Source organism: Rousettus aegyptiacus, unplaced genomic scaffold (genome assembly GCF_014176215.1).
Source record: "Rousettus aegyptiacus isolate mRouAeg1 unplaced genomic scaffold, mRouAeg1.p scaffold_m13_p_16, whole genome shotgun sequence".
Classification (NCBI taxonomy): Eukaryota; Metazoa; Chordata; class Mammalia; order Chiroptera; family Pteropodidae; genus Rousettus; species Rousettus aegyptiacus.
In genome coordinates this window covers 29867057-29891399 of record NW_023416291.1, presented here as the reverse complement: position 1 = coordinate 29891399, position 24343 = coordinate 29867057, and the positions used below count along the sequence as shown (strand labels likewise).

General features: G+C 44.7%; 1 protein-coding gene across 3 annotated transcripts; it reads left to right on the top strand.

Moving 5' to 3' along the window:
- The first annotated feature begins 613 nt into the window (after nucleotides 1-613).
- TRIM35 (tripartite motif containing 35) lies at nucleotides 614-23914 on the top strand. Of its 3 annotated transcripts, XM_016154303.2 has the most exons (7): nucleotides 617-1172; nucleotides 8572-8667; nucleotides 11836-12066; nucleotides 15442-15464; nucleotides 16278-16396; nucleotides 17727-17818; nucleotides 18032-23914. In XM_016154303.2, the coding sequence occupies exons 1-7, from the start codon at nucleotides 738-740 to the stop codon at nucleotides 18302-18304; spliced, it is 1269 nt and encodes a 422-aa protein (XP_016009789.1). In that variant the 5' UTR covers nucleotides 617-737; the 3' UTR covers nucleotides 18305-23914. The 3 variants fall into 3 exon arrangements, with proteins under 3 accessions (XP_036089527.1, XP_016009789.1, XP_016009788.1); XM_036233634.1 differs by having other exon boundaries at nucleotides 614-1172; nucleotides 16259-16396; nucleotides 17727-18153; XM_016154302.2 differs by having other exon boundaries at nucleotides 618-1172; nucleotides 17727-23914.
- Nucleotides 23915-24343: the final 429 nt, after the last annotated feature.

Below are 24343 nucleotides of genomic sequence, written 5' to 3'. Positions count from 1 at the left end.
TGTCTAATGTTATAAGCATTTTCCAAATTTATTTCACTTTAATACTCACATCTCATGGAGCCAAGAGATATTATTCTCATTTTATTCACGAAGAAATAGATTCTGAAAGATTGTGACTTGTATGTAGAGTTAATCACAGGGCGAGAACCCGGTTTCCTCTTTACCCGGCGGTGGGGTTCGGGGTGCGGCGCAGGAATAAGACCGGCCAAATTAAGTAAAGAACTAATACAAGAGTGGGCACAGATCTATGAAATGGCACTGTAAAACCTAAGTGGTGAAAACACAAACGGCACTGGAAGAACCAGACTCCACCTCGAATCCAGTAATTGGGGAGCTCTCTTTTCTCCTATCTCATGGCCCTGACATTTCCGGTAATTGGTTAAGGAAGAGGCTCCTAGACTTCATTTCCCATTTCAAATCGGAAGTAGGCTTCCAGTGACACGGAAGCCCTACAGCACGGCTGGGGAGTTTCTTCCTCCTTAACCAGCTGGCCAGTCCAGGTCTGGCGGGGACCGCGGAGCAGACAGGTCCGCCCCGCTCTTCCGGGGTTTCCCGCGCCGACCGGAAGTAGGGCGGAGCCTCCCAAGCTAGCTCCGCGCAATTGGCCGGCGACACTGCCGCTTAGCGCTTGGAGGGGAAGTGGCTGGGTGTTGCTCACCCCAGGGTCCCAGGAGCCGTGGAGTTGGTGGGTGGGGTCGGAGCGAAAGTTGCGAACACGCGAGCTGGCGACTGGTGTCATGGAGCCGGTCCCTGCTCCGTCCCCCGGGCCTTCCCGCTCCTTCAAGGAGGAGCTGCTCTGCGCCGTCTGCTACGATCCCTTCCGCGATGCCGTGACCCTCCGCTGCGGCCACAACTTCTGTCGCGGGTGCGTGACCCGCTGCTGGGAGGTGCAGGTGGCGCCCACTTGCCCAGTGTGCAAGGACCGCGCGGCCCCCGCCGACCTACGCACCAACCACACCCTCAACAACTTGGTGGAGAAGCTGCTACGCGAGGAGGCCGAGGGCGCGCGCTGGACTGGCCACCGCTCCCCGCGCCTCTGCCGCCTGCATCGCGGCCCGTTCAACCTCTTCTGCCTCGATGACAAGGAGCTGCTGTGCTGCTCGTGCCAGGCAGACCCCCGGCACCAGGGGCACCGCGTGCAGCCAGTGAAGGACACTGCCCACGACTTTCGGGTAAGCGCGGTGGTGTGAGGAAGGTGTCCCAGAGCGCACGTGGTAGCCGAGCCAGGGCCGGAGCCCTGCACCCCAGACCCCGCTACCCCTCTACGCCTGTCAGTCCAGCCTGCCAGAGCTGAGTGTGTCCAGTCCCACTCCTCTTCCTGCTGCCACCTTGCTAGTGTCGCCTCAGGTCCCCCACCTTTATGACTTTGGTAATCTATAGAGGCTGCCTTCTTTATCAAAGGCCGGTCCAGGGGGCCTGAGATGGGAGAAGAGAGAATATAAACAGGGAGTATGCAAACTGGGGTTATGTGATGTTCTCAAGACAGCCCCACCCACTTCTGAAGGTCTGAGGCTATACACCGTTTCTGCCATCAGGGTGTGGCCCATGCCTCTTTGAGAAACATAGGTGTGGGTAATGCCCAGGAACCCTGGAACTTGGTACACTAGGTTAGAGGGTCAGGAACCCAAGGTCTGGCAATGGATATGGAGCCTTGAGATATCCCCAAACGGATCACCGGCTTCCCCAGCTGGCTCAGGTATTGTGTAGCTGTGGGAAGGCCTCTGGCCCAAGCCAGCCGCCTTATGCTAGATCTCAGCAGCCCAATGCCTACAGTTTCAGTGGCTATAAATAAAGAAGGGTGCAACTTAACAGGGCAAAACTAATATGGAGACTTTTTTAGCATAGAAAGGAAAAATCATCAGAAAATAGGAATTAGCTAACTCAGGAGTTTTAAAAAATTTTGACCTTAGCCCATTGCGACCCAATACTCTCATGTATGTATCAGTTGAAACGGAAGTTCTGTGAAACTGTCTGTTGTACTCTGGCATTTTCTGTTATTGTATTTTTGTTTAAAAATTATACAGGGTGTGGAACACTAATTTATTTCATCATCTACTAATACATGGGGCAGACCCACAGTTTAGAGAACACCACTTAGCTGGTAGGAAGCTGAGTATGTTAAAATGAGGCTCTGCAAGACCCCCAATGCCTCATCTCTAGACACTGTTTGTTTGTTTTAATGACTTTATTAATATCGAATGTTGATTACAGTTCCATACACATTTTGACAATGTTCAAGTGAAGGGGAATGTCATCATTATGCATGTTTGAACACTAATGTAGCTTGTCAAAGGGATAAGCCTATAACTCCTATCACCTTATTTGTTTAACAGTGGTCTACAACAGTACTTTTTCTCATTTCCACTGGCAAAAGTGGCAGGTCCTGATTTGGGACAGCTAAAGTAAGTCCTGGGCGTTCTGGGGTTGAGGTGGGGGGGAGGGGCACCATAGATCAAGTCATTACTAATCACCGTGGGACTGGCAGAGGTACAAATCAGGAAGAGGGTCGGGTCAAGGCCCAAGAGCACTAAGGCAGAACTCCCAGGTCTGGGCTAAGCCAGGATTCAAGATAGTGAGCCAGATGCCAGGAAATGCATGTGACTACTTTCTGCTGAATCAGCAGCTATCTTGTACTTCTAGGCCTTGGGAAAACTGTAGGACTTGAGAAAAACAAAAGTTTACATTTTCAATGAGCTTTAAACAGAAACCGGAGGAATGAGGCAGTTTAAGCCAAGTGAAGGGAGTAAAGGAGATATTTTAGGCAGGGTAGCAGCATGTGTAAGTGTCCAGAAGCAGGGAGGCCTGAATTTCTAGTACCGAGAGAATTTCAGAGTAGTTAGAATGAGGATGGACATACAGAAGTAGCCAGGAGGCCTTGAGGCTTGGCCTTTATCCTAAAGACTATAGTGAGCAAGTTGGAGTGTTTTAAGCAGAGGAATGATGCCGTCTAATCAATGGGCACTTAGGGCAGTGTCTGATGGGGTAGGGAGTCTAGTCCTGAATGATCTGAGGAGAATACAAGCCGAGAGTTCTCAGGCTGATGTAGGATGGAGTTCATTTGTGTTTTGACAGCTATGGACTGAGGGCCCGTTGTGTTCCAGGGCCTGCCTCTTCTGGGTGCTGAAATTGCAGAGGTGAGTGAGACAGAGCCCTTGCCCTATGGAGTCACATTGCAGTGGGGAGTCAGACAGCCAGTAAATAGAAGTTGTAGTTCTAGATGATTGAAGTCGGTGGTGGTTGTAGGAGAGCAGTATGGGCAAAGCTGGAGAGGTGGGAAGGCATTGAGGGGGTTTCCATTGTGTAATATGGGGAGCCCTGAAAGTTTTTCAACAGATTTTGTGATGCTACGTGTGCTTTGGAAAGATCACTGGCATCCATATGGAGAATTCAGCAAAAATAATAATCATAGGAGCCAACACTTTTTGAGTACTTACTCTGTGCCAGGTGCTCTTAAGTGTGTTTACATATCAACAAATTTAACTCACAAAAACCCTATGAGGTTATGTATTAGTTTCTTATTGTCGTTGTAATAAGTTGCCACAAACTTTGTGTTTAACACAGCACAGATTTATTATCTTACAAGTCAGAAGGTCAGAAGTCCTAAAACCAAGGCAGTGGCAGGGCTACATGCCTTTGGGAGGATAGGAGACCATTTATTTCCTTGTCCAGCTTTTAAAGGCCTCTTCTTCCATCTTTAAAGCACACCATTCCAACTTGTAATTCTGTTGTGCTACTGCCTTCTCTGATGAATTTTACTACCTCCTCCTTCTAAGGACCCTTGTGATTACATGGGGCCCACTCAGACAATCCAAGATAATCACCCCATCTTAAAACCTGTAATTTAGTCACACCCACAAAGTCCTTTTTACCATGTAAGGTAATATACTCACAGGTTCAGGGATTAGGAAATAGGCATCTTTGGGGGCCCATTCTTCAGCTTGCAGGTGGGTACTGTTCTCATTTTATAGACAGCTACACTGAGTCTCAAGAGAGGTTAAGTCACAGAGCAGGTACTATAGTGTTTACCTGGGGCTTTGTTCATCCCCTACTCTTGTCATGGACTTTGAGAGAAGTTTCTCTGGCTTTTGGGTAAAACTTTCCCTGCCGGTCCTCTATCCAGGAGCTGTGAGGGCAGTTGATCATGTGTTTGGGTACTTAGAGGATTGAGTGGATATGGACCACCTTTCAGTGGGGTGACAGGGCCTACTGTATGCCAGGCATGATGTGTCCACTAGAGGACAGGCCAGTCCTAGCCTCTGCCTTCTTGGAGTCTGATAGGTATGACTAAATAATAATCACATTAACAATTACATGGTTTCAGACTGTGACAGACCTGTACAGGACAGGAGGGGATGTGATGGGCCATTATTACAAGGACTGCTCTTGTCTGGAAGGAGGGTCTGGCGAAGTGATTTTGCAGCATCCCAGCGGCGGGCTGGATGAGGAATGAGGGAGTCCAAGACAGATTCTGAAGGGCATGTCAAAGATCTGGGGTTTTGTCCTAAGTGCCATGGGGCACGAAGGCAAGGACTGATGAGATTTCGGGATGTGACCTAAAGGTTTAAACCAAAGCTTTAAAGTGCATGTTGGATCTTGAGGGGACATTGGGAAATCCTCTAGTCCAATGTTTCTCAAACTTGAACCATGTACACATTCTTCTTTAAGGAAAAAAATATTCCAACAATATTTCTTAACTTTTCATATTCCTTACGTACAAATACAAAACTAGTGTAAATTCCTCTTGCTTATGCCACAGATGGACAGTGAAATCAAAATAAGACAAATTAAGTACAAACAAAACTAAAATCAATACAATTCTAGTTAAAATATTAATGACAAGGTCTAATTTTGCTGAAGCTAAAGTGTTCTTCCCGGGTGGCTGTGAACTTCCCTGGCAGTGCTTATGAAAGCCCTTTACTTTGTTCTAAGTGATGACTTGATTCACCAGCCAAAATTTCCCTGTTTGAAGAACTGTGACACTTTCCTGGGACGTCACTGGCCTTCATTTGGGTCTACCACATCCTTCCCCTGTGAAGTATATTTCTAGTCTTTCCCTATTAGACTAAGACAATGAAAGTCGTATAGCCTGGAGTCGAGGAAGTAGTTAAGAAAATACAAATGCTGGCACTAAAGCCGTAGGAACCGAAAGCATGTGTCAGCACTGTTTATAAGGAGACTCACAAGAGGCTTATCTTAGTATTTTTTTTTTAGGTTATCACCGAATGAAAACACTAATTTAAAACACTCATGGAAAACTTGCAAATCCCCCAAATACACAGACCCAGAGCTATGAGGGACTGTGAGGAGATGATTCTATTTGACTGGTGAGAAAACGGAAACTTAGAGAAATATAGCAACTTGTGCCAGTCACAGGGAGTGAAAGTGGAATGCCTAGGATTGGAACTCAGGTTTCCTGACTCCCAGTCTAGTGTTTACCCTGGTTTACGTTTCCAAAGGAAACCTTCCCTGAACCTGCACCAAGTCCCAGGCTTCTGAATTGCCTTGTGGAGACAGACCCCTTTCTTTTCCATCCCATGGGGTCAACATGAGGGCCATCATCTGCCCTCTAGCCTCTTCCTAACCCCTGCCCCTGCCCCTTCCAGGGTTACCTGCTAGAAATCAGTCTAGCCAGATCTAACCTGCAAGTACTCCAGGCACGTCTAATGTCTTTCCCCTTCCAGTTCTTTGCCCCCGTTTGCTAACTACTCACCCCCATCCTAGAATCCCCCTTATGGGCCACATCCTATCAGGTCTAAGTGGCACGTGAGGTTGTTCATTGCCCGTTTGGCAAGGCATATGCACAGGGGCAGGATGGAGTCTTACTGAGCATTGCTCATGGAGGTTCCTGAGTTATGGGGCCCAGCAGTAGGTACCATGGTAGACCCTAAGCTAATAAAATAAGTCAGGAATCATAAATAAAAGTATAAGATTTGGAAAGAGGAAAACTACACTGAAATAGGGTGTATAATGTTATAGTTAAGAACATGGTCAGTAGTTTTGGACAGTTCTTGGTATAAATCCTGGTTTTGTTACTGTCCATGAAATTTTGACTAGTTAATTCCTCTTGGCCTTATTTTCTCCTCTGTAAAAGAGGAATACAGTGTCTACCTCATAGGAATGTAAGAATTAAATAGAACGATGTTTTTAAAGTGCTTAATTTAGTGCCTTGTCCATAGTACATGCACAGTAATAACTTCTTACTAGTAACAACATAATCATCAGTTGATTTCACCAGCTGATGTCTCAGAGAAGGGCCATTTTAGGGTTAGTCTTTGCTGAATTAAACCAGAACGCTCCCAGTGATTGAAAAGTTGGAGAAAGACAGGGGACTGTCACCCCCACCCATCTATCTTCATTGTCCCGTAACTCCCTAGTTGTCGAAGTCGAAGGGCTAAGGGTCTGGCTGTGTTGTTTTTGGGCCAGCACACCCCTGGGTTATGAGTGTGGACAGTTGCTATACTTCTACCATTCACACTTATTTGGCAAATCAAGAAATTCTCCTTCTGGACTTGATTACATGATTTTGTAATGAAATATCTTGTCCCACAAAATGCAACATTAGGATGATATTTCAGTGGTTTTGTGGGATGTGCACACTAATGTTATTTTGCTATTGAGACACACTTAGAGATGATACACTACAGAAAACAGTGTTTAAAAAAATCTGTTAAATATTCTCAAGAAGAACATAAAAGTGACCAGAATGAGTAGAAAGGAAAACAATATCTACAGAAAATAAAATCAGTCAGGATTTTCTGTGGCGTAGCAGTTAAAAGAATGGGTTCTGGAGAAGGACACGTGGGCTAGTAGTTATCTGATGCTGTGTAACAAATTATTCCCGAAACACAATGGCTTAAAAAAAATGTATTTTCTCATGGTTTCTGTGGGTCACAAATCTCGGCATGGCTTGGCTAGATGCCTCTGCCTCAAGGTCTCATGATGCTGCCATCAAGGTGTTGCCAGGGCTGCAGTCTCCACTGAAGGCTCAAGTAGGTCAAGGCCTCCATTCAGACTCACTTGGGTGATTGCTGGTAGGATTCAGAGCCTTGTGGGCTGTTGGTTGGAGGCCATCCCCAGTTTCTAGCCCCATGGGCTGTGCCGTAGGCTAGAAATTAGAGGGCAAGAAATGGTGTGCGCAGGCTTTCTGTCACCTCATCTCAGAAGTGGCATCCTATCACTTTTGCCACATTCAGTTAGTTAGAAGCAAGTCACTAGGTCCAGTCCACAGGAGAGGGATTCCACCAAGGTGTGAATACCAGGAGATGGGGATCTTTGGGGCCATTTTGGAGGCTGCCTTCTTCATTCTGCCCTCTGGCCCCCAGTGATTCATGTCCCTCCCCCATGCAGAGCACACTCACCTTCTCTTGAGATCCCCATGTGTGTCATCTCTTTACAGCATCAGCTCAAAGTCCAGAATCTCATCATCTAAATCAGGTCCAGGTGAGCATCAAGCTTTTGAGGCCAAAGCTGTAATACCTATTGGTGTATAACAAATCACTCCCAAGTTTAGCAGCTTAGGACCACCAACTTATTTCTCAGGAGGGAGGGATCACTAGGGGCCATCTCAGGGGCAGTCTACCACCTCTGTCTAGGTTCACATTCTTACTCTGCCACCTACTAGCCGTGTGCCCTTGGGCTAGTCACTTTCCCTTCCAGTGTTTGATATTTTTTTTCATGTGTAAAATAAGGCTAATAATGTTACTTCATAGGGTTTATGTGATGATCAAGTGACATAATTTGTAAAGTAATTAGGTCAGTCCCTAGCCAATAGTAAATGCTCAATAAAGAGTAGTCATTTATAAGTAACATTATTTTTTTTGATTATTTTTCCAAGGAAAAAATTGAAAAGCTTGCTCATAATATAGAGAGGAAAGGAGAAAGATGGAGAGAAAATGATAGGCCTTGGATGCAAAAGGTGGGACTTCAACCTAAAACTAGTCACTCTTCAAGGAGTCCAAGGAGATCAGAGCATTGCTTAAAGTTTAAAAAATAAAAACTACTGAATAAAAGGTATTTAAATCTGCTGGTTAAAGTATTTCACATGATCCAAGCACTATTAGAAGGCTGGGATAAGGATGGGATGTGGGGAGACATGTAGTTTAGATAAGGGCCCCATGGGAATAACTGGTGAATGCTGTAATCAGACCTGTTGGGTAATGAGTGCAGACCAGTCCAGTTTGGAAAAATCACAAAGGAAGCCTGTGAGCACATTGTCTTTACAGTTGTACCCACAGCCTGGACCAGCCTTAGGCCTGAGTAGGATGCCCTTCTATGCCGAACTGTGACCAACTTGAGAGGGAACAGGTCCCTTGACCTCCTGAATCCTGTCTCCCTATCTGTAGCAGGTATAAAACGGAGGGACCTTTATGCTGTAAATGTCATATTCAAGGTCAGGGCCATACTTCTTAGCTTCCTGCTGTGCCCTGTAGTGTGTGGATAGACTGGTTAGTAACTGTGTTTGAGTCGTACCCTTGTAGAAGTGGGATTCCAGTTGTAAATGTGGCGTCATCCTCCCTGCCTGGCCTCCTGCTTTAACTCACCTCCTTGCCTCCCTCTCCTTCCTCCCATCAGGCCAAGTGCAGGAACATGGAGCACGCCCTGAGGGAGAAAGCCAAGGCCTTCTGGGCCATGCGGCGCTCCTACGAGGCCATTGCCAAGCACAATCAGGTGAGTGAGTGCTCAGGCTGAGTGGGAGACTGGGGACATCCAAGGCCATCAGGGGGATAGGCAGGAGTCAGTGGGCCCTGGCCAACACAGCATTGGTGGCCTTTAGCCCTGATGGTCTAACACAGCCATGCCCTCGGACGCCAACTGTGGCTGCACAGCTATGTCCTCTTTAAATGCCTGGGTCATGGCCATACCAGCAGCCATTGGAGCAGCTTAAAAAGCCACCTGTGCCATCTGCAGTAAGGTTTCAGACTAATTTCAGCATCTGTCACCCCTTTCCATCTACGTGGGTACTCAAGCCAGCGATGACCCGGGACTCATTAGTTATTCCTCTTTCCCACTCATCCTCACAGCCACTCCATCAGCCATCCTGTCCCCTCTGTCTACAAAATACATGCCATCTATCTGACACTCCATTTCCATTGCCACCATCCCAGTCTGGGTCACCATCATTTCTCACCTGGCCCCCTGCCTGGGCCCTGCTTTTTCACTCTTGTTCTGCAGTTTACTCTCTACAGAGTGAACTGATGTTTTAGAAAAACATGTCAATCGTGTCATTCCTCTGCTTAAAACTGTCTAGTGGTTTCCATGACACACACACAATACGATCCAGACTCCTCAGCATGGCCTCTGGGGCCTCATCTAATCCCTGCCTGCCTCTCAACTTCATCTCCTCCCGGGCTGAGCTGCGCCCTCTGCTCCAGCCACACTGGCCTTCTTTCTGTCCTTTAAATGAGCTAAGTAATTTTCCCAGATCCTCCCACCCTCAGTTCTTGTCATTAAAATTATAGCTCAGATGTCCCTCCTGAGAATTGTCCCTGATCACCATACCCAAAATAGTCTTCCCTGGTTACTTGCTATTATATCTTCCTGTTTTATTTTCCCCATAACACCTTATTACCTGGAATTAACATTCTGTTTTCTATTTATTTTTTAATCTTCCATTAGAATATAATGAAAGCAGAAGACGCTAGTATCAAGTATTCTTGACACAATAGATGACCAATAAATGTTTGTTAATTGAATGAATGAATTGGCTCCCTTCTTTCCCCAACCCCTTTGTTATACCTTGGCAACCTCTCATCTGCGTCCTGTGAGGCTTGGCAGCCTGGTTTCTGACTGGTTATCCTGGCTCTGCTCCATCGCTTCCTGGACAGGTCTTTCTAATAACTACTAGTGGGTTCATCACCGCCTCAGCTAAGACACACCTGACTCAGCTGCCTGGTACTCCCCTAAAGAGCTGGCGAGGGCCCTCCAGTGCCTTGTCTCCATGGGAAAGAACCTTATTAACATCTGGCCAAGGCCAGAGCTGGTGGAACAGAGCAGAAGGAAGGATTCTGGAAAATTGGTGGCCGGGGCAGTAAATGCACAGCACACCTATTTTCAGATCCAAGCCTGTTCTCTGGCAGATCCCTCCCCCCTCCAAGCTAATCCCTCATCTATAAAAAGAGGACAGTTCCCTCTTACTGGGATGATTTTACATGTTCAGATGAGATAATGCATGGGAAGTACCCAAGTGAAAAGTCATTCCATATTTCTCATAACATACATCAACAAACTGGTTTGAGAGATATTTTTCACTTTTTCAGTGAATCATTTTGTCATCATATTGTCAGAGCCACAAATACATGTTGAATTTCCGGCCTAAACACAAGGTTACTAGTGTGCATAGCTAGAGCACACATTTCGAGTTGGGTTCCCAGTAGTCATCATGGAATCCTGGAGCTTCATCTCTGTGCTTGAACTTGATTTTCTTTTCTGTGGGACCACAGTTGAGATACTTGAGGAGTGTCTGTATGTCTAAGTGACATTGCTTTTCTACCCATCTCTGACGGTGTGGAACTCTTGATATTGGCTAAGTGTGAAGATTGCAGGATTCTAGCTTGATTAATGCTTTTCCTCTCAAACCAGTCAGTCCAGCTTAATGAGTGAGGTGCAGGTTTTGTGTTTCCCACTTTGCTGCAAGGCTGCCATTGCCCGCAGTGAGGGTGGCCGGAGTTGATTTTGCACTGGCTGGTTTTTCCTGCCTGCTCCCTTTTTTATCTCCCTGTGTGATAAGAATCACCCCAGATTTTACTCTCCCTCACTATACATTATCAGTCTTTTTAGCCTGATATTTCAACAGTACCTTATTTGCATTTCTTTGATTATTAGTAAGTTCCTACATTCTTTGACAAGTGTAATAGCCATTTGTGTTTCTTCTTTGAATACCAATTCACAGTCTTTTTTTCTTAGAATATTCTTTTCTCCTTGTGGATTCATAAGAGTACTTTGTATATTAAGAATAATATGTGCTTATATACATATATATAGATGTATGTGGGAAATATTTTTCCTAGCTTGTCATTTTCTTTTCAGTGAATCATTTTCACGTTTTTAGTCATTTTCACTTTTTCAGTGAATCGTTTCATCATATTGTCAGAGCCATAAACATATTGAATTTTCATTCCAAAGATGTGGATTACTTAACCTGCCATTGCTAGGGCACACATTTTGAGATGTTTTCTCAATAGTCATCATGGACTTGTATTTATATAGTTAACATTACTAGAAGTCTCTTTCCATATAAACCTTATTTTTCTATGCATTTCGTTATCTTATTCTTTCTTTAAGGCTTCTCAGTTTCGTATTATGGTGAGAAAGGTCTTTCTCATTCCAAGATGAGAAATTTTTTTCTGCTTTTCCTTTGAGTACATTTGTGGTTTTGTTTTAACTTTTTAAAAGCTTTTGTAGTTATGATTATGAGTATGCATATTGTTAATTCCATTTTAAAATAAATACTTCCTACTATTCTTTGTACGCCTCTTAATCAGACTAACTTCAAGTCCTAAGATTGGAAGGCAAATAATTTTTAAAAATTGTTGCTACTTACAACAACTCATTTCTGTGTTGCAAGATTTTTCTTGCTATTTTGCAATCTAAAGATACAGAATAGGACTACAGTTGTCATGTATAAACAGTTATTAAATTAAAAGAACCTCATTACCTGTTTGACTTATTTTAAATTGAAACTTGTAAATTTGTGCTAAGAAAGCCACATCTGTATTTTATCCATTTGGGGTCTACATTTAGTTTCTTTGCTAATTTCTGAGAGGCACTGGCCTGGGTGATGGCTGAGGTTTCCTCCAAGTCTGATCCTCTGTGGCTTCCTCCTGCTCTCCGCTGTAGGTGGAGGCTGCCTGGCTGGAAGGGCGAATCCGCCAGGAGTTTGATAAACTTCGTGAGTTCTTGAGAGTGGAGGAGCAGGCCATCCTGGATGCCATGGCTGAGGAGACGAGGCAGAAGCAGCTTCTGGCTGAGGAGAAGATGAAGCAGCTCGCGGAAGACACAGAGGCTCTGGCCCATGAAATCGAACGGCTGCAGATGGAGATGAAGGAAGACGATGTTTCTTTTCTCATGGTGAGGAGCTCATCACTCAGTGACAGGGACCCAGCGTTCAGGAACCAGAGGGGAGCTGGAAACCAGCGACCCTGGCCAACCCAGTCTTCCTGTAGCTTCTAGATATGGGGCTAGAAGAGCTTACAGACCACATCCTCTGCTTGGATCAAGAGGCTGAAAAGAGTTTCCTCAGAGCAGAGTTCCTTGAAGGCCTCTTCATTTCTTTCTACCTCTCCTTTTCTTCTTCTTCCTCTTTCTCTTGCTTATATTCACCCTTGCTCTCTCTGTTTCCTCTCTCTCTACTCCTTAATACAGTGAAGTACTTTTTTAATGAACTCTTTATTAATTTTAGATTTATGGAAAGTTGCAAAGACAGTAGAGTGTTCCTGTATACCCTTCCCGCCATTCCTCCCATTGTTAACCCCTCACATTACCTCATGGCTCATTTGTCCGAACTAGAAAACTAACACTGGCGCATTATGGTTAACTGAACCCCAGACTTACTTGGGGTTCACAGGTTTTCCACTGAAGTCCTGTAGTCCAGGGACCCACATTGCATTCGGTCATCACATCTCCCAGTCTCCACTGGTCCGTGACAGCTTCTTATTCCTTCTCTGTTTTTCATGACCTTCGCAGCCCTGAGTAGTCCTGGCTAGATGTCCTATAGCTTGTTCCTCAATATGGGTTTGTCTGATGTTTTTCTCATGATTAAATTGGAGTTGTAGGATTTTACAAAGAATACAAAATAGAATATTTTTAAATTATACAGTTATTTAAATTTTTTGATTTGAAGATGATGTTTTGGTATTCTCTGTTTTCTTAAGAAAAGGATGACTTCTCTCTTTACAAACAATAGATAGGGGGATCACTTCATAAACTATATTAATGTCTAACCAATGTACTGTATACCTGAAACTCGTATAAAAAAAATCAGATGAAGCATAAAAGTACCTGGCACTATATAATTGTTCAATAAATGTTATTGCCATTCTTAAGTATTCTGAGTAGACAGAAATTAGGTTTACAAGGCTGGGCAGATTCTGAATATTCTGAATATGTACAAAATAAAATAACTTAGAAAGTTTCTTTTAAAATGCTAAATTATAAAGTCACCTAAACAATAGTTAAAACCTTTTCATGTGTGTATGTGTAAATAGTTTTCATTTATCTACTATGGACCACTGGAATTTGTTTAAACAAATAGTTTAAGATAAGGCCCCCATCATTTCATTTTGGGGAATGTCAGTCTTTCTTTAAAATTATCTTGTGGATGATTTAAATAGTAAACTTAAATTAAGATAAAAAAAACTATAGAGTTTCTTTTCTTCCTCTTACTGATTTCAACCCCTGCCCCTCCCCTGCCCTGAGTTACTATGTCTTTGTGGAGATTGTGACTCGAAAGCTATTTTAGAAATCAGTATCTTGCTTTCATAGAGAACAGTAAACTCTCTAGAAAGGGAAGTCCTTGTAGAGTGGAGTGAGAAGAGAGGGAAATCCTCCATTCAGGCAGGATGTCACATCCTGGCTGGGGACCTTTGTGAGTTCTCTGTCTTATACAGAGCTCTGAACCATGATGTCTCCTGTCTCCAAAATGCTCCAGGCAATAAAATCATTTAATGGATTCTAAAATTTGGATTCCTTGTGTTTCTGTGTAGGAAATTGAGTGTCATCTCGCCCAGTACCCAGTATGCTTTCAGGGATGGTTTTGCATCTCCCCCTCCCCGTCTCCCTCCCCCTCTCTGCCTCCCCACCTCCCTCCTCCCACACATACATACATATATGCTCTATTAAGATATAATTCACATACTCTACAATTCACTCATTTAATAGGCACAGTTCAGTGGGTTTCTAGTATACTCACAGAGTCACCACAATCAATTTTAGAACTTTCATCTTCATCATCAGAAGCCCTTTAACTATCACCCTCTTCCACACCAGCCCTTAGCAATCACCAATCTACTTTCTGTCTCTCTAGATTTGCCTATACTGGACATTTCATATCAGTGGAATTATACAATATGCAGCCTTTTGTGACAGGCTTTTTTCACTCACCATAGTGTTTTGAAACTTCATGTTATAGCATGTTTCAGTACATGGCTGAATAATATTCCATTGAATGGATATATACTATATTTTCTTCATCTGTTTATCAATTGATAGACATGTAGGTGGTTTCCACTTTTTAGCTATTATGAATAATATTGCCATAAACATTTGTGTATAAGTTTTTAAGTGGACACGTTTTCAGTTCTCTTGGATATGCACCTAGGAGTAGATTTGGTGGATCATATGGTAATTCTAGGTTTAACCATTTGAGAAACTACCAGGCTGCATTATTTTATATTCCTGCTAGTAGTATATGAGGATTGCAGTTTCTCCACGTCTTGGCTAACACTTACCTGTCTGTTTTATTATAGCCATCATAATGGGTGTGAAGTGGTATCTCATTGTGGTTTTGGTTTACGTTTCCCTGATGGCTGGTGATGTTGATGATCTCTTCATGTACTTGTTGGCCATTTGTATATCTTTGGGGAAATGTACATTCAAGCCTTTGATCATTTTCAAAATTGGGTTACTTGTCTTTTTGTTATTGAATTGTAAAATTTTGTTATATATATACATGGATACTAGACCTTTATTAGTGATATGATTTATAAGTATTTTCTTCCATTCTGTGAGTTATCTTTTTACTTTCTTAATGACACCTTTTGAAGCACAAGAATTTTTAATATTGATGAAGTCCTATTTATCTATGTCTTTTTTTGCTGCTGTGTATTTGGTGTCATATCTAAGAAGCCATAGCCTAATCCAAGGTCACAAGTATTATAGGTTTATCTCTACATTTAAATCTTTGATCCATTTTGAGTTGATTTTTGAATATGGTGCAAGGTAGGAATCCAACTTCATTATTTTGCATGTGGATATGCAGTTGTCATAGCACCATTTGTTGAAGACCATTCTTTTCCCATTGAATGGTCTTGACACCCTTATAGAGAACCAATTGAGGGTTTATTTCTAGACATTCGATGTCTATTGATCCATTTGTCTGTCCTTCTGTTAATACCATACTGTCTTCTTTACTGTTGCTTTTAATAAGTTTTGAAATAGAGAAATGTCAGCCACCAACTTCGTTCTTTTCCAAGAGTGTTTTGGCTATTCCGGGTACCTTGAATTTCCATATGAATTTTAGGATTACCTTCTCAGTTTCTGCAAAGGAGCAAGCTGGAATTTTGATAGGAATTGCATTGACTCTGTAGATCGACTTGGAGGGGTATGGAAATCTGAACATTATTAAATTTTCTGATCCACAAACATGTAATGTATGGCTCCTTTTGAGATCACAAATTTATCTTTTTTCTGTATCTATGTTTGTGTCTGTGATTTTTTCTGTTACAGAAACACAAGAGCCGAAAACGCCGGTAAGTTGCCAAGGCTGATAGAGGGGAGGGAAAGAGCAGTCAGAACTACCAGGGGTGCAAACTCCAGTGGCTCCCTCCAGGCCCAGGCAGGTAATGAAGCCAGCTGGGTGTAATACAGAGGGAGTGCTGGGGACTGGCGAGGTGGAGAGAGTCCTCTTTCAAGGCATCCCACTGGCGCAGTGTTGTTTTCCTGAGTGTGGAGAGAGAATGTGCCGTCCTGCACGTGGCTCGTAGTTCTCAGTGGGTTATCCCAACATTTTGTCTTATTTCTTAGCCCCTTCCCTCTGAGAGCCTCAGGACATATATTGGTTTGTGTTGATGGTTGTTGGGTTCACAGGGATGGATAAGGAAGAACTATGCCCCAGTCAGAGCTGCACAGAGATGGACGAGAGCGCTTTGAGCAGTAGTGAGTTACCCGTCACTGGAGGTGTTCAAGCAAAGGCCAGTGACACCTTCAGACTGTTGGACTGGAGGACCCTTAAGGTCCCTTCTGACTCAGACATCCTATGTGCAGATGTGTAAGTGATTTCTGCCCACAAGGTTGGGAACCGTGACTGAGAACCTCCTGTTTATATTTATCCCCGCTGGGGCAGGGTGAGGCTGAGCTCTGAATCCTGAAGGGGTATGAGCCACCGAGTTGGTTCCTTGCTCATCTCCCATCAGAGCCCAGTCTGGGTTTATCTTGGGTAAGGTGGCTAGGGAATCTAGGCCCGAGATAAGGGAGTAAGTCTTGTCTGTTAAATCCAGCTGACCCTGTAAGGCCCAGGGTGCATGGCCCTGGCCCTACCCACCAGACCAATTCTCCCTTCCCAGCCTCTTCTGCACCATGGAACCAGAGCCCGTCCAGCCCAGCATGCTCATCGACGTCTGCAAGTACTTGGACTCCCTGCAGTACCGTGTCTGGAGGAAGATGGTCATGTCTGTTGAATCTGGTTAGTGGGGGTGCAGGCAGGTGATACAGGCAGTGGGGAGAACTACATGCAAGGCAGAGAACCAGCTGAACTCACTTCTTCCAGCTTCCCACCTCACTGGACCTCCTCATCCCTCGACTCCTCCCTTCTCCAGCTTCATTCAGACAGGCCCCCAGCGCCCTGTTCCTCCACTCTTGCTCCACTGATCAAACCCCTCCTGGCAGAACTCCTTTCTCTTTGGGTCCTGATACTTGGCCACCTCTTCAGAAAGAGAAACTGACTTCCCTATTTAGAAACAATGTGTATATAATGAAATATCTCAGTCCATGATGACTTCTCCTGGGGTGAATTCGGCCGATATAAGTCACTATGTCATGTACTGTGGACTGAATGTCTGTGTCTCCCCCAGATCATATGTTGAAGTCCTAACCTCCAGTGTGATGGTGTTGGGAGGCAGGGCCTTTGGGAGGTGATTAGGATTGGATGAGGCCATGAAGGTGGAGCCCAATGATGGGATCAGTGCCCTTGTAAGAAGAGACACAAGAGTTGGCTTTTCCTCACTCTCTGTTGTGAGGACACACAGCAGGGTGGCCATCTGTAAACCAAAAAGAGGGCTCTCACCAGAACCCGCCATGCGGGTGCCCTAATTTTGGATTTCCAGCCTCCAGAACTGTGAGAAATAAATTTTTGTTGTTTAAGTCACTGTCTATGGTACTTTTGTTGTAGCAGCCCAAGCTAAGACCTCATGATTTTACAAGCAGAAATATTGGTGTATGAACACTAGGATCTCTGCCTGTATTGGCCTCCTGTGGCTGTCATAACAAAGGACCACAAACTGGATACCTTAAAATGACAGAAATTTATTCTCACACTTCTTGAGGCTAAAAGTCCAAAATCAAGGTGTCAGCAGGGCCACACACTCTCTGAACCCTGCAGGAGAGGATCCTTCTTTGCCTCTTTTTAACTTCTGGTGTTTGACAACAATCCTTGGTGGGGCTGCAGGACTTGATCTCCACCTTTGTGGTCACATGACCTTCCCCCTTCTGGTGGTTCCTCTTTTCATAAGGACAACAGTCATTGGATTAAGGGCCCACATACTTCAGTTTATTTAGATCTGAAACAAATAAGGTCACCTTCCCATGTACTGGGAGTTAGGACTTCTACACACCTTTTTTGGCTGAGCACATTTTAACCCATAACACCGCCCCTCAGCCCAAGGCAACTCCCTCCCTGCACTGGGTCTAGGTGGGACACTGTTGGTGAGTTCGAAGGACTTGGGGCATCAGCGGGCACGGCAGAGGGTGGAATGTTCGGTTTGCTGATTTTCCCCACTTTTCTGCTCTGTCCTCAGTGCCCTTCAGCTTTGATCCCAACACTGCAGCTGGCTGGCTCTCTGTGTCCGATGACCTCACCAGTGTCACCAACAACGGCTACCGCGTGCAGGTCGAGAACCCCGAGCGCTTCTCCTCAGCGCCCTGTCTGCTGGGCTCACGCACCTTTTCCCATGGCTCCCACGCCTGGGAGGTGGACCTGGGGGCGCTGCCCAGCTGGCGGGTGGGCGTGGTGCGCATGCGCCAGGACACGGGCGTGGAGGGCCACTCACACAGCTGCTACCACGACACCCGCTCAGGCTTCTGGTACGTGTGCCGCACACAGGGGGTGGAGGGTGACCACTGCGTGACCTCGGATCCAGCCACGTCGCCCCTGGTTCCCGCCATCCCTCGCCGCCTGCGTGTGGAACTGGAGTGCGAAGAGGGCGAGCTGTCTTTCTACGATGCCGAGCGGCACTGCCACCTCTACACTTTCCACGCTCGCTTTGGGGAGGTGCGGCCTTACTTCTACCTAGGGGGCACGCGAGGGGATGGGCCCCCCGAGCCTCTGCGCATCTGCCCCCTGCGCATCACGGTCAAGGAGGAGCTGGATGGCTGAGGCTGGCCTGGGAGGCTTGTGCCATGATCCTGCTTCTTTTCTGCCCCTCTTCCTGGAGCCCACGCTTGGCTGGGCTCCTCTACCACCTGCTTTCTTGACGGGATCTTGCTACTGACCTATTCGGTCCTTCTCCATGGCTCCAGGCCCCAGTCCTCCCTCTTCATTTTTGGTCCCTTCTCCACTCAAAGTTGACAGCCCTCCAGGAGGCAGCCTGTGGCCAAGCTCTTACCAGAGTCGTGGCATCTTCTGAATTGTGAATTTTCTAAATCCTAATTGCAGGATTTCTGGCGATTATGTTTGCCTCTAGAATAGACCTGTTTTAAAACCTAGCTTTTATTATTATCCAGGTATGGTGAGGCCAACAGACCATGAGGCAACTGCCATTAAAGAGTTTGTTACTTAAACAGTTCCTAAGAGGAGAGGCTGTGCCATGGGAGCCACACAGGGAAGCACCAGGGCCCTCGGAGGCAAAGAGGATGTAAGGGGAGAGCATGGGCCAGAGACTCTTGTGGTTTTCGTGGGAGGGAACAGGGGAGGCAAGTACAGGGTGGACAGGTTTAGGACTTGGTAGCTTGGCTAGTATTGGGGTGGGGGCAGCAGTTCTCCATGGAAAGTGAGCTCCAGATGTCAGAGTATCAAGAATAAAGAATATAATAAAATATAGTTAATACAGGGCCATAGCTATGGCTTTGGGGCTCGACCAGGGCTCTGCTCCTCTGTCACTTTAAATCAGCATTTTAAAATTCTCACAGTGCCTCCTTGGGGCCCACAGGGCTGGAGACAGGGCTGCCCATCAGATCAGCTTTGATGTATGTGTTCACTCTTGGACTGTTTTCTCTGAACAGAAGGTTCCAGAGCACTTAAAAAACACAATTTTAAACTCATGCTCTAGACTCATTCCCTCGCTGGACCTTCGTTTCCTCACCTGTAAATGAGACGCCAGGACTGGAAGAGGATGTCCCTCTGCCATTGCTGTGGAGGATATTCCTCTGGTCACAGTTACAACGGTCTGGGAAGGGAACGAAGAGGAGCCCTCTTGGTTAGGAAGGAGGGTAGAGAATGCAGCCTGGGGGTGCACCAGGAGTGTGAAGGGAGGGCGGTCCCTCTTGTCTTTGGAAACGTCAGCCTGCTCATTCTTGCTCTGCCACCTTTTGTGTTTTTATCTTGATGTCCTCTTCCTTTGCCATGCCGACACACTTACACCGCCACCTTTCCTTCCTCACGCATGCCTACAGGTAATTTTTAATGGTCAACTCACTGTGTCCCGGGGACAACATTGTAAAAGGAAATACTTTCCTGTAGGAGCAACGTTCTCTTTGGGGACACGTTTCTGACCAAGGACTCACATCTTTTCCCCTGCCCCCTCGGTTCACAGAAATGGACATTTTAAACAGGAAATGATGACTCAAAACTATAAATTGGTCATAAATGTGATGTGTACCTCGATAGAGGCCTTGGGAGGGGACGTGCTGGGAAATGCCACTGAGTAAAGGCAAACCTGTTGGAAGTGAGGGTATTGGCAAATTCGTGAGCAGCCCCCTCTTTAAAGGCGCTCAGACTCGAAAGAGCTCAAGGCACTTTGAAACCAAACATATCTGAGGCCAGTGTGCACTCTCTATGATAAAGTATTTATCTAGCCCATCTAATATAATTTCTATATAATTATCTTGACCTGAAATTATTTCGTTATAATAAACTTTTAAAAATGTTTTTTATTTCCATCTTAGATGTTGGATGATTTTTTTTTTTTTTTTAACGGGATCATTTAGATAGCCTAGGACCATTTTTACAAAAATAAAAATGATATTTTAGCTAAAGCCCACTTTCCTTTTTGACATTTTCCTTTCAGTGTTCTTGTAAGTAAAAGTTCATGTTGTAACATGTGTTTGACTTTATTCCTTTTTATTATCAGATAATTTTCTGTTGTGTGCATAGACTACATTGTATTTTTCCATTCTTCAGTTGGACATTTTGATTGTTCCACTTTTTTTTTTTTTTAACTATTGTGAATAATGCTGCTATGAATTTTTATGTCCAAGTTTTCGTATGGACATATATTTTCCATTCTCTTGGGTATATATCTAGGAGTAAATTGGCTGGATCATGTGGTGACTGTTTAACCTTTTAAGGGACTACCAGCCCTTTTTCCAACATGGCTGGACCATTTTACATTTTTATCAGCTGTGTGTGAGGGTTCCACTTGCTCCATACCCTTATCGACACCTATTATTGTTCTCTTTTAACTTAGCCATCCTGTTGGGGTTGAAGTGGTTTTGATTTGCATTTCCCTGATTCCTAATGACCTCAAGCATCTTTTCATGCACTTATTTGCACTTGCTTATCTTTTTAGGAGAATTGACTTCAGGTCCTTTGCCCGTTTTTAATTAGGTTATTTGTATTTTTAATTACTGAGTTGTAAGACTTCTTTACATATTCTAGATAGAAGTCCCATATCAGATATATGATTTACAAAAATAGTCTCCCAGTAGTTTATGGATTGTCTTTTCACTTTCTCAAAGATGTCCTTTGAAATACAAATGTTTTTAATTTTAATGTTGTTCAGTTTGTTTATTTTTTTCTTTTGTTGCTTGTGTATCCCAGAACTGTCACCTTCGACACTGCCTTTAAGCCCACATAGTTCAAGTTCTGGAATTTGACTTGGACGAGAGGCAGTTGTCTTGTGGACTGGGAGCTCTCGTCTGACAGTCTGTTCTTTCTTCCCTTGAGCCCTCTCCTACCCTTGTGTTCCACTCGCTCCTCTCCATCGCACTCTCCGGCTCATCACTACATCCTGACAGCAGCCCACCAGGCAGCCTCCCCTTCTCCAGCTTCTCCCACTTTCAGTCTGTTCCACGTGCTGCTGCCAGGCGCACCAGCCTTCAGTCTCACCTCTCATCCAAGTGACCCCAACCCTACCTGCCCAGGTACAGTTAGTTCTCCAGGGCAGGATTCGGAGCTCATCTTTCTCCAGCTCTGCCTCTCGACTTGGGAGTTCCCTGACTTTGTCACATGCACATTCCAGCCAGCCCAGGTTTCTTGTTGCCTTTCAGATGGCTGGCTGTTTGTGGAATGTCCTGATATCTGTTAGTTTGTCTGTTACTTATGTTCTCTGTCTCCTTGGGCACACTCTTTACTTTCCTGAGCTCATATCCCCATCTGTAAAAATGGGAATAATTGCTACCTCATGAAGTCTGATGCAGCATGCCTGCACAGTGCTGTCACGTGTGAGTACTTTACAGTAGCAGCCACTGGAAGTGAGTTGTGAGCACCAAAGGAGATCACGTAAGGTACCTTGTTGCCTTCCCTGGCTCCCCGTCACTTCTGCGTTGTCCACCAGTTATTTTTTGGTCAGAATTAGGTGCACAGTGGCCATCTCCTTGCTTGCTCCCTCCTACTTGTGGAAGATGGAGTTTCTCTCAACAGAGTCTGAGGGTCTGTTAGTTGGTCATGACCCTCATGGGTAGTAAAGTGGCAGGGTCAGGATCCTTGGCACACAGAATGACTATGCTACCCTGGAATTTTCCCAGCTCTTTAGAGTGACATTCAAGAGCCCTCCCCTGCGTTCCTACCCACCTTTGCCACCATTCTCTGTACAGACTGTGCCCAGCCTTCCAGAGCCCCAGGCATACACACACACCCCTGGGAGCTGCCTCTTGTGGCTTTTCCTCGCAGGGCCTTCACCCTCCCTTATTTACCTGCAGTTGTCTGTCTTGGCTCAGTGCCTTCCAAGCCTGCCCAGGGCTCTTTGGTTGTCGCTGCATATCATCCATTCTGCTGAAAGGGCTCTTGGTGGCAGAGCTGCCTTGCTGTCCTCCGTGCACGGAGGCTTGAGTGCAGGAACCACGCCATCTTCATCTTTCTACTCTTAGTTCCAGGTCCGCTGCTGGGGAGTAACAAATGATTAGTGAGTGTGTGCACTGGAGTTCAGGGGAGCTGTCCTGAAAGTTCACAAAACTGGCAGCATCTTTGGTAGAGAGAAGGAACCTAAATCCAGATTCCCGGACCCAGACACCAATCGGATCATTTACAAGCTGTCTGAATTTTTTGAACCTCTGCTCTCTTGTTTAAAATGAGAATTAGAATATTTACCTCAGGCTGTTGTGGGGATTGAATGAGGTCTTTTTTTTTTTTTTTTTTTTTTTGATACAAATGCCATTTATCTTGAACTTTTTTATCTTATCTATAAACTTAATACATGTTGGCTAATTCTTCAGAAAGTGGGAGGTTCTGAATGTTGACATTATGATTCATACTGATAAAGAATCCCAAAGGAAACTGAGAAATAAATGTACGTTACCTGTATTGGGAGTGCTTAAATTTCTTGAGATTTTTAACAAGGATATGTTCATGAAACTTATGTTTATGGAAATTTTCAATAACATGGAAAAATGGTTGTGTTGTAGTAACAAAGAAAAATAGAATTCAGAGTCATACATACAGACATGCAACACAAAAAAGACAAGTGAGATCTTGTTTCAAATTTGTGTATTGTTTGATTAGATAATCCATTTACATGGCTGCAAATACCAAAGGTACAGAAAGTACTAAAAGAGTCCCCCACTTTTGTCCAAGCACATGGCTCCCCTCCTTGTGGGCAATCATATTACCATTTTAAAAAATCCTTCTTGAGATAGTCTGTGCACAGCAATACTCTGTTCATGAGTATATCTGGTTCTCCCAATACACTGTAATTTAAGAGCAGATACTCTAGATCTGTATCCCTAAGCAACCCAACGAGAGGAGAAAAAATAAAGGGTGTTATTAAAATAATTTCCTCCCCTCAAGGGGGAGGTTTGTCATAGATATTTTCATGCAGTCAGTTCAACTGGTGGATTTAGCTCTTTGTTCTTTTAAAAATATTTTACCCTAGGATTTTAAAACGAGAAAGCTAAGTAGAATTTAGCTGCTCTTGGCATTAGAAGATAAACCTTAAACCTGAGACCTCAACATACATTTTAAAAATCTCAGTCCTCACAAAGGTGTTTAGTGACCTAAGTAGCCTAGTGGTTAAGAGGTTGGGATATGGAATTAGACAAGCTGAGTTCAAACTCTCAACTCAACCACTGTGTGACCTTGGGAGCTGCTTAACCTCTCAGTGCCTTAGTTTCATCATGTAAAAACTGGAAATAATAAGATTAATGGAGCTAACCTACCTCATAAGGTGGTTATGAGACTAAAAGAGCAAATGTGTGAAACGCTTAGAATAGGACCTGACACACACACTTAGCAGCTGAGAGTCTGCTTGCCTGGCTCTGCTAAATAGCCGCGGAACTTTAGATAAAGCCATTCAGCTTCCGTAATCAGGGTAACTAGCGTGCTTGCCTATTTTTCGAGGTCTTTTCCAATTCTAACGTCCTGTGATCCAGTTTGTCGCTAGCAAAAGCCTAGTGTCTTGCATGCAGCGGGGACTGCTGCCAACCAACATTCCAGAACTTGGGTGTGGTAACAGGCAGGAGCTTTGCCTTGTGTTCTGGGTGTGGAGTTGCAAAGAAGACTAGAGTCGTAACGTCTGAAGTACAGAAAAGGTTACTCTAAAGGGGAGCAGGTCTTGAAAAATTGTTCCTAAAATTAGTAATCAGTCATGCACAATAAAATTGTATTGTCACGTTCCAGTGATGGCTCATGTGCTTCTATGTACCGAATTAAAGATGATATCAAATAGTGACTCACGTCCACCATGAATATGATCTCAGCGGCAGCAGAGCTATTTGGATTGGTCAAAAGATGACTATTCGTGTTGGGGGTTGTGGCATCTCCCCTCAAGGTTTCAAAAAGAAATGCAGCTTCTTACACTGGCCTGTGCCACCCATTCCTTTCCCCAGCCACAGCTGGAGGACCAGGCAAGATGGATTTGATTATTAAAGCATGATGCCCCAGGGCAGAGGGAAGCTCCTCCTGCTCTGGATGCTCTTTGTCCTTCTTTGTGGATGTCACTTGGGTGGGTTTCTTTTGCTAGGGAACAGACTGAGGAAGATGGGAGATTTTGGTTTCTATGGATACTGGGCTAGCTGGGATTTGCATAATGTATTTCAGAAAACA